The sequence below is a fragment of the Argiope bruennichi genome, chromosome X1 (genome assembly GCF_947563725.1).
Source record: "Argiope bruennichi chromosome X1, qqArgBrue1.1, whole genome shotgun sequence".
In the NCBI taxonomy this organism is placed as follows: domain Eukaryota; kingdom Metazoa; phylum Arthropoda; class Arachnida; order Araneae; family Araneidae; genus Argiope; species Argiope bruennichi.
The window spans coordinates 117,726,248-117,739,668 of NC_079162.1; the positions used below are offsets into that span (position 1 = coordinate 117,726,248).

The 13,421-nt window shown below is 33.4% G+C and overlaps 2 protein-coding genes across 2 annotated transcripts; both read left to right on the forward strand.

Annotated features, from left to right (window-relative positions):
* Positions 1 to 3,493: 3,493 nt before the first annotated feature.
* LOC129959377 (uncharacterized) lies at positions 3,494 to 7,574 on the forward strand. Its single transcript, XM_056072197.1, has 3 exons — positions 3,494 to 3,528; positions 6,303 to 6,462; positions 6,879 to 7,574. The coding sequence occupies exons 1-3, from the start codon at positions 3,494 to 3,496 to the stop codon at positions 7,572 to 7,574; spliced, it is 891 nt and encodes a 296-aa protein (XP_055928172.1).
* Positions 7,575 to 7,679: 105 nt separating this feature from the next.
* On the forward strand, positions 7,680 to 8,527 carry LOC129959378 (uncharacterized). Its single transcript, XM_056072198.1, has 2 exons — positions 7,680 to 7,831; positions 8,011 to 8,527. Exons 1-2 carry the CDS (start codon positions 7,680 to 7,682, stop codon positions 8,525 to 8,527), a joined length of 669 nt encoding a protein of 222 aa, XP_055928173.1.
* The last annotated feature ends 4,894 nt before the right edge of the window (positions 8,528 to 13,421 follow it).

Below are 13,421 nucleotides of genomic sequence, written 5' to 3' on the forward strand. Positions count from 1 at the left end.
TATGTATCTCTAATTTCCTGTTAGCTGCCGTAGAATTTATGCTTTCAATTAAAGTGGAAATGATTATTCTGCAATTAATATAATAATATTTTTTACTGAAACAAAGCATTTTTTTTTTATAATATGATTACTGAAAACATAATTACTGAGCATTTAAACCCTATGGGCACTAAAGAATATCTTTCTTAATTTATGTAATATCTCAAGAATTTGTCAACAAAATTTTCTCTGATTCATCATGAGCAAAGCGATTAATTAACAATGTTTAATTTTAAATTCATCAAACACTAAGAAAATAAACAGAATTGTTTAAAATAATCGGTTGAAAATGGGTTAAAAAAACTACTTAAAAAACGATGTACTTAAAACTATTAGCATACACAAAAAATATATAACTAACATAAATACAATTTAATTACAAAAGCATATAACTAACTAAAAATAATTTTAATCAAGTCCTCATCCGTTGATAATAGTTGTCAACAATCAGAACACAATGCGCATGCGTGAATTTTCAACGCCAGTTACGGTATAGTCCACCTCAGTATTGTTGGCGCTCGACGGTTGAGTCGAAAACATCGAATTAGCAGGAAATGGGGAGGGCCATAAAAGCAAGCCGCAAATCAAGGTTTCCATAGTTGGCGCATTAGCGGGAGGATTTGTCTCAAGCATTCAGTTAATTTTTTTTTCAGCTTCTATGATACGATATTTGTGAAAATAAAAAGTCGTGGCGAATGAAATAATACTACAGTTATATGGCTGAATCAATCATTTATCTTATGATTTAATTAATTAATTATCATATGATTAAGTTAATTCAGCATTACTATAATCAATCAAGATAGCTGGTATTTGCATATGCAGTTTCAGACTTTATATAGATTCCCAGGAACTTAGTGAGAGGAGGGGATGAGGGGTGACACCGCTCCCCCTAGATCTGGCTTGAAATCGGTAATATTTGAAAGGTACTCGAACGTGATATTTTATTCTGCAATATCGATGACAATCTAGATAAATACGATTACATTGTTAAGAGAAAACAGTAAAATACTCGAGTATTCCGTGAAATACTCAACTACTTCCTCCCGAAAAGTAATTCAAGGTTTAAAAAAAAAATGTGTTGCAACTTTATTGAAATAATTTAATCGAAAGAAAAAGCTGTTGCTTCTCAGATTTTTAGAAAAATCTTTATTGCCTTATATAATAAAATTCAATATTATTTAATCAAGTTTTACATTAGCCAGATGAAATTTCATGTTATTACGCATTAGCTTTCAAACCAAATCATTTTTTCAGAGATATTTTTGTCTTAATTCTATCAAAAACAAAGAATTTCTAATTTGAATATTAACAATCTATAATATTTAAGCATCAAAAATATTTAAGCATCATAAGAACCGTCAATAGAGAAAGTTATATATACTGAAAAACCAAGATGCAAATCATGCAAAAAAAAAAAGAAGCCACAAAGCTGATGAATGTTCAATTTTACGGTGTTCTAGTCGAAACACCGGTCGCTTCTGCAGCTCTTTTGATCCGTTGACAAAGTGGGATACTTAATTCGTTTTAAGAACATTCATTTTCAAAATACCTCAAAACATTCATAATTATTTTTCTTTCTTTGGAAACAATGCGATTCCCAGGCATTATGGCACTGATATTTAGATTAGAAATATAAGAAGTCGGAAAAGCACCAATAAACGCAAGGCACTCGCAAAGCCAATCGTAAACAAATAATGACGCTTCACGAAGGAAACTTCTTTCGCCAACGCATGATTATAGCAACCTTGGCTCGTCTTGTTTCCAACCCGTTTTGAAGTGGACTCATCTGAAGTCGAACGCCAACAATCGTGAGGTGGACTATAACACAAATGCGTGAATTTTTCTACGCCAGTTGGGGTAACGTTATGCAGATTACAAATTTTTATTTTAATTCAAAAGTACTTCAGAATGAATCTGAAAGATTGATTAATTTACAATGTTTAATTTTAAATGCATCAAACATTAAGAAAATAAACAGAATCGTTTGAAATAATCGGCCGAAAAATGTGAAGCCTAGCCTGATTAGCGTGGGGGAAAAACTAAAGCCTTACTGATTTGGCGGGGGGGAAAATGAAGATTTTTTAAGCAGGAAAGTTAGTTTTTAATTGATGATTAAAATTCAGAAAAAGGGACCCCAGGTGCACATTCCCGACCTCTAAGGTATACATGTACTAAATTTGGTAGCTGTAGGTTAAACGGTCTGCTTGTAGAGCGCCAACACACACACATTGAGCTTTATATAAGTATAGATAGATATAGATTATATTTATTTCAAGTATACTTAAAATCGCTACTGTTTTAAATACTCTTTCTTCGGCATTATGAAAATGCAGAATAATTTAATAGATTCTTTAAAGTGTCAAAACACAAAATTTGAATTATTTACTAGAATAATTATGCGACTACTTCCAAGAACTTGATTTTTTTTCCACGGGTTTAATTCATCCTACAACTAATATTCACTTCTCTGTTCGCGTGAAACGCCTAACATCGTTACGATATCTTCACGATATTGACAAGTATTTAGAGCAACAACTATGAGATATCGTACAATATCTTTTGTTAATAATGTAGTTTCGCTTCTTTCTCTAAACATATGTTTATGGAAACTTAAACAACTTCAGGAATAGAAGCATTTAGACACAAATTCATGCAAAAATTGCTTAGTTAAAATGGCTGAAATGTTATTTTCATATTTTTGTACTTACTTCAAAATTTCGTCGCCATCCTTGAATAGATGCTGCACCAAATCTGATGCGCTCGAACGAACCTGAGTCAAAATCAACGCAGTTCAGTGGATTATAGGTAAGTATACGACGAAGCATTTTAACAATTTCAGAAACTTATGAATTTCGTGCTTAGTGATATAACAGATGATTTTCATGCTTTTGGGCAACGGAGTCAAAGTTACAGTTTCCCAGAATTTGTTGACAATGAAATTTCCGATATTTTATATATAAATTTTTAGAGATTTATATATATTAAAGCGGAATAATTGGCATCTCAAGCTGACTAAGATTTTTAATGTTGTCTGTAATATTTTTTCAACATAAAAAGACACGTTTCTGTATATAGTTAGAGTATAAAAACGAATTTAGACGAATTCAACCCTTTAACGGATTTTGTTGGGATTCCTGGCGTAACCATAATTACATGTAACCTTTTAGCGCATGCGCGCTAGTGACGTCAGGGAAAGATTTCTCATGATCCCACAGAGTAAGAGATGTATGTTGAGGTTTGAGTTTGGATTGATGAAGTGTGTATGATGAAACCAAAGATGGTTGTCTGTTTTATTAAGAATTATTGCACATAAAATGAAATATGTAGATATTTGTATTTAATTATCTGTGCCTGTGTTCTCGTCCTGCAAATAAAAGTGATGATAAAATTGAGAATACTTGGATTAATGATTTCGATGTTTATGTGATCTAATTCACCTTGGAATACCTCGATGCTATTTCATTTAGAAGATCCCGGAATGACAAGGTAAGAGTGAATTTTTCTTACATTTCGATAAATTTGAATTTGGGGCCTAGAAATCCCAAAATCTGGCATCCCTGCCGGGATTTACGTATATATAATTAACATAAATAGATATAGAATTCGAGGTATTTGGAATTAGAATTTAGGAATTATTAGAAATGGATGTCGAAAGTATTAAAAAGTTAATAACTCCTACGAGGAGTAATTTTACGAGATCATTAAATAAAGCTTGTGAAATTTTAGAAAACAAAGTAGAGGACACAGATAACTTGGTGGCACAGATAGTTCTGTTAGAACAAAAATATAAAGAATTAAATGATTTAGATACAAAGGTTTTGGTACAATTCTAGAGACGGGTACCATTTGGCGATTTCCCGCCAAATTTTCCTCGCCAAGCCCCGCGGACGCTGTAATCTTCAGAATTATATTTCTCAATATTATGACTATTTTCAAGAGATTTTTTTCTGAAGATTACAGCGTCCATGGGGCTATGGCAGGAGAAAAATTTGGCATGAAGTATACAAAAAGAACAAAAATAAGAATTAGAAATAATTAAAAATAGCACAATTTGAACAATGTTAAATTTAAAAAAATGCACAAAAATAACAATACAAATTTTTTTTTAACTCACCCGATTTAACGATGTGAATTTCTTTAATTTACATTAATGTCCTTCCCTTCTACAAACCTTTCCTTTCTGTTAATACCATATCCTGCCAGCATTCACCACACTTTCATCAGCAATTAAATCCATTTTCATGCACCATTCAACACACGCTTTCGCTTCCAAACGTTCTAAATCGAAAAAACCTCTCAATTTAAGGGATTCCTCATTTGTCACATTCATACCAGCCATTTTGCACCACAAGAAAAATCGAAGAAAGTAAGAAAAAAAAATACTTTACAAAACTTGGGGAGCAGTAGAAATTAGAAATTCCCCGCGAAAAGCTGCACTAATACCTAATTGGTTGATATTCAACGTCAATTCATACCTGATTAGTTGATAATTACATCACCGACATCACCCCATTCTCTTCACAGGGTTGCCATACATTGGAGGCGTAGAGGGGTTGCCATATTGGCAACTTTAGCTTTAAAATTTGGCGGTTCCCGTCTCTAGGATTTAGCCAAGGTTTTTGCTATTTTGCAAAGCGATACAACGTGCACTCAAGAAAGTTTTGATCTAGAATATGAAGCAATTAGATTTTTAGAAACAAAAACGAAACTACAGAGAAGATTAAATGCTTTAGAAAAACCGAAACCAGATGTTACTGTAATGAAACAATCTGTCGATAATACTAATCGTAAGTTTAGACTTCCAGAACTAGAATTAAAACAATTTAGCACAAACATTAAAGAATGGCTTCAATGGTGGGGACAGTTTTAAAAAAATTCATGAAGATGAAGATATTGTAGACGATGATGAATTTCAGTATTTGTTGCAATCAACACAAAAGTGTTCGCCAGCTATACAGTTAGTGGAATCTTTCCCGCCAACAGGAAAAAATTATGAGGCAGCTGTCAAATGTTTAAAGCAGCGCTTCGGAAGAGATGATTTGCAGATCGAAATTTACATTAGAGAGCTACTTTCGGTTGTCATAAATAACGCGAATCCTCAAGGTCAAAAGTATTCACTATAGTGGAATCTTTCCCGCCAACAGGAAAAAATTATGAGGAAGCTGTCAGATGTTTAAAGCAGCGCTTCGGAAGAGATGATTTGCAGATCGAAATTTACATTAGAGAGCTACTTTCGGTTGTCATAAATAACGCGAATCCTCAAGGTCAAAAGTATTCTCTAATTAAACTGTACGATACTTTAGAAGGGCAACTCAGAGCATTAAAATCATTAGGAGGTGCAAGAGATAACTTATTGCTATATCCTCTTGTAGAGTCATGTTTACCAAGCGATTTATTGAGAGTTTACGAACGAAATCAAACCGAATTAATTACAGCAGAAAGTTCGGGGAGTGATAGGCTGACTCATCTCTTAAACTTTCTTAAAAAGGAAATCGGATCGGAACAAAAATTGATTATTGTGCGTTCTTCTTTCGAAATAGAAAAACATAATACAAAAACGCTGAATCATCATATTCGTGAAAAAGTAAATAGGCCATCTGGTTTTGATTTATTTAATAATTGGAGAAGAAATTCGTATCTGGTTGATTCAAAAAATAAAGGTTGCGTTTTTTGTAATAAATCGCATATGACTCAAGATTGTAGGTTTGCGAAAGATTTAACATATGAAAAAAAAAAAAAAAGAAGGACATTCTTTTAAACCGCGTAATTTGTTTTCGATGCTTAAATTTTAAACCCAAACATATTGCGCGTTTCTGTAAACAAACAATTAATTGTCCTAAATGCAATGGGAAACATTTATCTATCATGTGTCATGCTAATGATGAATGCGCAAGTAATAAAAGTAAAGACAAAAGTTCGGAAGAAAAAATTGCTACAGACAGCTCTTTAACTAATAAAACATTTTTAAGTCAAGTTTATTTACAAACAATAGTAGTTCAAATTCGTGGGAACTGTGAAACTAAATTAATTCGTTGTCTCTATGATACAGGGTCTCAAAGATCCTACATATCAAAATACGCCGCAGAAAGAATGAATTATGAAGTTATCAGTGAGGAATCTATTTTGCATTCTTTTTTTAGCGGGGTTGAAAAAGCGGAAAACTATAAAAAGTATCGGGTACGCTTAAGTAATGTCGATAATAGTTACCATTGTAATTTTGAGGTGTTAGATCAGGAAAAGATTTGTTCCCATATTTCTAGAGTAAAATTGTCTCCCTATGTGAGAGAACTTAAATCTAATAGAATATTTTTAACTGATGTAGTGCATGCTTATGATGACCAATTATTGTATCAGTCTTCTCCATTAGAAATTCATCTGTTAATTGGAGCTGACGTCGCTGGTAAACTGCTCACAGGAGAGGTAAGGCAACTTAGTTCAGGAGTAGTATGTGTAGGAACTAAATTAGGCTGGACACTGATGGGAAAGAGAAATGAAATAGAAAAAAGTGACAGTACGTCTACTGTTCTATCCTGTCACGTTAATGATGCAGTCATCTCAGATTTATGGCGATTAGACACACTTGGAATTTGTAATCCAATTGAAAAGAAAACTTGGGAAGACTTGGAACAATCAGCAAAAGAGCATTTTTTTTTCAAACTGTAACTAGAAATGAAGAAGGGAGGTGCCAAGTACGATTACCTTGGGTAGAAGGACATCCTTCCTTAACAAACTGCAAAGGTATTTCTGAAAAAAGACTTGCAAATTCTATTAAATCTCTAAAGAAATTAGGAAAAATGGAGGAATACGAAAACATTTTTAAGGACTGGTTGGATCAGGGTATTATTGAGGAGGTCGATACTTCAGAACCTGTACACTACTTACCTCATCGCCCTGTTTTCAAAGAAAATTCCACAACGAAGATCAGGCTCGTCTTCGATAGATCTGCCCGATACAAAAATTCTCCATCAATAAATAATTGCTTAGAAAAGGGGCGCAAATTGGTTGAACTTATTCCCTCTCTTTTAAACAGGTTTAGAATAGGAAACTATGGAGTTATTGCCGATATTGAGAAGGAATTTTTGCAGATACAACTCCATGAAGATGATAGGCCTCATTTGAAGTTTTTGTGGTGTCAGGGTGGGCAGAAAGAAAATTTTAAAATTTTCTTGCACCAAAGAGTAGTTTTTGGAATAACTTCCAGCCCTTTCTTACTGGGAGTAACTCTTGATTATCATCTGAATAATGCTCCCCCTGATTACGACGAAACGGCTCGAAATCTTTCGAAGAATTTTTTTGTAGACAACTGTGTGCATAGTGTTGAAAATGAAGAGGAATTAATGAAATTCATACATGAATCGCAAGAGATTTTTAAACCTGCAAAGTTCAACTTACGAGGGTGGGAGCATACCTCCTTTGAAGAAAATGAATCTTACACAGGGCCACAAGATAATTGGCTCCAGAAACTCCAAATATTTACAGATGAGAATGGACTTTTCCGAATTAAGACAAGACTGTCATTAAAGGACGATTAAAAGAATTTTAAATTTCCTGTAGTGTTACCAAGTGAGCATTTGATAGTTGAAAAACTATAAAGCTGGAAACACTGCTCTCTAGGTCATGCAGGTGTTCAAATAGTGATGACCAATCTCGGAGAAGAATTCTGGATACTGAAATATCGTAAAACTGTTCGCAAAGTTGTTAAGAACTATGTGTCTTGTAAAAGCTATGATGCACGAGCAATAGAAACTCCAACAGCTCCATTGCCAGTCGCCGACTTAGAGCGGCCTCTGTGTTTGAAATTATAGGAGTCGATTTTGCTGGAACTCTCTATCTAAAGGGAAATCAGAAGTCCTGGATTGTCATTTATACTTGTGCAGTATTTAGAGTAATACACCTCAAGCTGACCACTTCATTATCAAAAGAAAGTTTCCTGCAGTCATTCTGTAGATACGTGACTTGTTGAATTAGACCAGCTGTCGTCTATTCGGACAATGGAACAAACTTAGTCGGAGCAAACAACCTCATCAAAAAGATTAACTGGAAGATCAAAACCAAATACAATACTGTGAACAAAATTGACTGGAAGTTCATTCCCCCGTCTGCACCTTGGTGGGGTGGCTTTTGGGAACGTTTAATCGGTATTGTTAAACGAATCCTTCTTAAAGTTCTTGGACAAACATCTCCAAATTTTGAGGAATTAAGCACTGTCTTATGTGACTGTGAAAGTGTCATCAATGGACGGCCTCTAACTTATGTAAGTGATGACTCAAATGACCTAGAACCTCTTACACCCAATATGTTCTTGCAAGAAGTCAGAGAGGTTAGAATACCTGCTCTTGATCTCCTGGATAGTAATTCTCTAAATAAAAGATTTGCTTATCGCCAAAGATTACGACAAGACCTTAGAAAGCGCTTTCGCTCTGAATATTTGGAACAGCTCAGACAGTTTGAAAGAAAAGAAACTCGCCATCCATCAAGATCTTAGACATCGTTCTGATATCCAGTGACAATATGAAAAGAACGGACTGGTCTTTGGGCAAAGTCATCGAAGTTTTCACATCGCCAGATGGAAACATCAGACTTGTAAAACTGAAAACCAAAAGTGGAGAAATCTTGCGTCCAACTTTGAGACTGTATCCTTTGGAAGCTTGTTAGCAAGACAAGGAACTTTTCCAAAAGTGTGAACTACCAGTAATATCTAGCTGTGATGATTCCAGTGCAGCTGAAGGTGATTCGTTGGACAAACCTGTGCCTGATGTACAACCTCTAGGTATGGCAGGAGGTTAAGAAAGATAAAGATACTCTTAATGTGAAAACTGAACTTTTCTTTATTACAAGAACGCTTATCCTTTGAACTTTTTATTATCTACTTCATATCTTAAGAACTTTAATTGAGAATTGAAAATTTAGTTAAAGTTTTATACCTATGATATATTTTGATAGATGAATGATGATTTGATTTATTTTAATATTTAAAATGCTTTTTCTAACTTTATAGTTGAAATGTTTTGTTGAGTTATATTTGATATTTGTCAATTTGTATTTGGTAATTTTGAACTTTTTTGTATTAATTTGATAATTGTGTTTGAGTTTTCTGTAATAAAAACTCAAAGGTGGGTGGATCTTGGGATTCCTGGCGAAACCCTAATTACATGTAACCTTTTAGCGTGTGCGCGCTAGTGACGTCAGGAAAAGATTTCCCATGATCCCACAGAGTAAGAGATGTATGTTGAGGTTTGAGTTTTGATTGATGAAGTGTGTATGATGAAACCAAAGATGGATGTGTGTTTTATTAAGAATTAGTGCACATAAAATGAAATATGTAAATATTTGTATATAATTATCTGTGCCTGTGTCCTCGTCCTACAAATAAAAGTGTGAATACATGGATTAATGATTTCGATGTTTATGTGATCTAATTCACCTTGGAATACCTCGATTCTATTTCATTTAGAAGATCCCGGAATGACAAGGTAAGAGTGAATTTTTCTTACATTTCGATAAATTTGAATTTGGGGCCTAGAAATCCCAAAAGATTTAGTTCAAAATTTGATATAGATGTACACTTCAAATGTTAAATATGTATATCAAATTTTATTCATTTAGCTCCTACGTTGTAATCATCATTTTCACTTGTATGAGAAGCCAGACAGACCTCCGGAGATTGGATATCTTTCAAAATTTGTAAAAATCTAAGAATATGGTGTTTCGTACCAGATACCAAATTTCATCCTTTTTTCTTTTCTTTTTTTTAGTTATTGTGTTTACAGTCGGACAAGTATAATTTTAAAAACGTGTTTCAAAGATTCTTTGTCAAAATCTCAAGCTCGACTGTTTTTTGCTGATAAGTTATTTTTATTTATATATTTCGTATACTAGAAATTAAAAATGCTTAAATTTCATAAATATTTGAAAGACGAAATTTAAATTACTGAGGGTTCCACCTTTCAAATTTGTTCGTATCATTCTAACGTTATCCATATCCATCCAGAAGTATTCAATAATCGAAAGCTTATACTAGAATATATAATTTTTGTATATGTTTGTTATTTTTTACATGCATTAAAATATTATTATTAAGCATTAATCATTAAATTAATTCTTTTCAAAATCATAAAATTATGTAAGAATAAGGCATTGAAGTACTTAAACAAAATTATTTGACAAATCGCGATTGTTCATATAATTGAAGTCAAACAAAAACTAACCACAATTTTTTTCTTTAAAAAAAAGCGACGTATAATTTCTTATCCTCTTAGTGAACATCACATTTTGAATTTCATGCAAGATTTGTGTAAATATATTGTTATAGATTATTTTTGCTTTTTTAGAGAAATTCTTACAAAACTTTATTTTTCAAGTAGTTTATTCATTTCGAGATTCAAGTAAACTGAAATGTATTCTTTTAAATTTTTATTTGATTCTTTTATGTTCTTTATTTTCATATAAAGCTAAAATTACGTGATCTGATACATATTAAAACAGTGGTAAACTAAAATATCAATCAATACTTCCTGAATCATTGAAATTGTAAGAAATTCTTCGTTTTCACATGTGTAGGGAATAAATGTAAGACATTTTGCGTCCAAAAATTAATACTATACTATAACCGTCATCTAATGATGTTTTGATGCTTGGTTTTTTAATACTATTTATGATTATACACAATATTATAATAATTAAATTACGGTAGATTTATTTCAAGAAATTTCAGACTTTTCTAAGAAATATCTAGCTCATAAAAATTTAAACAAACACAAATGGCCCTTTTCTTGTTATAGAATATGAACTTCGTTATGCATTAGTTATAATGATAATATTTTGGTCAATATTTTTATAAAATTAAATAGTTCCAATCGTATAATGTATTTAATAGGATATAAATTCTTATTTTCCAATAATTTGTTAAATTCTGTAAATGAAATTATATGAGCAGACGAGCAATCAGCTGATGTTTAACTACGGTTGATGAATACGACCGCAAGTCTTTCATTCGCGAATCATTCAGAGATCAGTTACATATGAATGCCAAGAAAACTGCTGTCGGTTTTGTATTTTGAAATTAATGAATACTCTTCTAATTATTTTGTTTTAGTAGTGAAAAAATGTAACAGCTTGCAGAAATGAGCTGAAATTTTGTATGCCCTATAAAACACCCTTTACTTTGATTTATGCCCAAATTTAAGTGTGTTAAAACTAAAAAATTTGGAACTCGTAATTTTGAATTTATTACATATTAAATACTTTCCATGATAAATATGTGTGCATAACCAACACCTCCTAATGTACAAAGCCTCAGCTATGGCTGAAATTCGAGTGGATGAGTCATAGGAAGTAGTGTGACGAAAAGTAACTGACTGCGAGCTAGCAGATGTGTAGATTGTCTTCAAACCATTGGCGGTAATTTCCCATCTTTTGTATTTCTTTCAGAAAACTACGTATTAGACAGATATCTCATTTGTTTTCACATAAATAAATGCTTTTTTCAATAAGATAATTCCTTTCTATTATTCAGTCTTCAACTGCAAATAAATTGTGATAATGGTACAAAAGCGTCCATTTTTAAATTTCTCCAGGATGAAAAATTAAAAGCATAGTGGATTCACCGGCTCCTTCGTAAGGATTTCAAGCCAAGCAAAAGCTCAAGAGTAAGTACAGCTATTCAATAATTTTCTTAAAAGATAATATTCATATGATTTTCATTCTAAATTTATATTTGAATGTATAAATGTGGTTTATTTTTAGTTTTCAACAGTGAATAATCTTTTTAGTAACAGTGTGAATTGCTTCTTTTATTTTCTTTTTGTTTCAGCTTAAAGTTATAGAATCTATTTTCAATTTATTAATAAATTGAAAGATTGGTTCAGTATTAATCTTGAATTTCACCACATAACTATAGACAAACATGTTTAGCAACAACATAATGCATTTCTAAAGTATAATTTATTTATGTTTTAATATTTTTTCTTGTTATAAGTTAGTTTTATATGTTTAACAATAAAAATTTCAATCTGTTATAATAAGAATTTAAATTTTAATTAATCTCTAACTCAATATCCAGTAATTTTAACTACAGTTATTAAGTCAACTGTATAACCAAAAAGTAAATACCGGCTGCAGCATAAATTCGTGCAAACTTCAAAAAATCATAATAAAAAAAGTAATGCTCGAAAAAAATTGCGGTTTGAGGGAATATGCTCAGAGAGCCTTTGGATTTGGTTATTTCCATTAAAAAAATGTATTTATAAATGACTGGTAGATGGCGCTCACACGTCATACCGAGACGGTTTATGCAAATCAGTATAGCTATAAAACACACTGCTGGAAAGGGATCTGTCATTCGACGCCAGTAGCATGCTATCGCTACCGGATCGAGCATTAGTGGTTAAACTGTTCTATAAGAACGGTGAATCCGCGACTAAAGCATTGCGACAGTTACGAACGGTGAAAAGAATTAAGGCGAAGAAAAAGCCAATTTCATTGAATTGGATATTGAATTAAGTTCGCCGTTTTGAGGGAACGGGAAGATTAGAGGATCGTCCACGAAATGGCAAACCATCCATCAGCGCTGAGCGCGTCAATGTTGTCCAAAGGGTCATGAGAAATGTGGCAGCCGAGATTTCAACGGGGAGTTCCAGTGCACGTGAAGCAGGTAAAATAACAGGAATTCTAGAAAGGTCGATCCGACGCATTTTGCACGAAATCTTGAAACTGCATCCGTACAAGATAGAGGCATTACACCAGTTGTTACCAGCAGATTGCGAGAAAAGACAAGCCTTCGCAACATGGGTGCTCGCACAAATGGAATGTGACCCACGATGGTTACTGAACATCATGTGGACAGATGAAGCCCATTTTTCATTGCATGGTGACGTCAATACGCAAAACAGTCGGTATGTGGGCAACATCAAACCCTAGTGCGTACACGACCAAACCACTACATTCTCCACATGTGACTGTTTGGTGCGGTTTCACTGCGTCCTTCATTCTAGGTCCTTTCTTTTTTGAAGAGCGTTGTCCTGTATCCGGTTGGAAAGCCTGTTCCGTCACTGCAGAATGCTATCTTAGGCTTTTGCGAGACCACATTAAGCCTGCTTTGCAGCAAAGACGTGTGTTATCTTCCGTCACCTTCATACAGAATGGTGTCCCGCCCCACGTTGCTAGTTCCGTTAAGACGTTTCTCCTAGGCACATTCACTGAGGACAGAATGATAAGCAGAGGATGTAAGAATGAGTGGCCCTCACGATCGCCAGATCTTTTTCCAGCGGACTTTTGGTTGTGGGGATACCTGAAGTCTCATGTCTACCGTTGCTCTCCTGTCACTTTGATGGAACTGAAAGATGCCATTCAAATGGCCGTTAGTGGCATCGATGCCGACA

Excerpts from the sequence above, each read along its gene's own strand:
- LOC129959377 (XM_056072197.1), top strand. The coding sequence starts at position 3,494 with ATGCTATTTCATTTAGAAGATCCCGGAATGACAAG. Across the intron at positions 3,529-6,302 it reads GAAGATCCCGGAATGACAAG|AGTAAAATTGTCTCCCTATG; the intron begins GTAAGAGTGAAT and ends CCATATTTCTAG. Across the intron at positions 6,463-6,878 it reads GTAAACTGCTCACAGGAGAG|GGTATTATTGAGGAGGTCGA; the intron begins GTAAGGCAACTT and ends TGGTTGGATCAG.
- LOC129959378 (XM_056072198.1), top strand. The coding sequence starts at position 7,680 with ATGACCAATCTCGGAGAAGAATTCTGGATACTGAAATATCGTAAAACT. Across the intron at positions 7,832-8,010 it reads GCCGACTTAGAGCGGCCTCT|ACCAGCTGTCGTCTATTCGG; the intron begins GTGTTTGAAATT and ends TTGTTGAATTAG.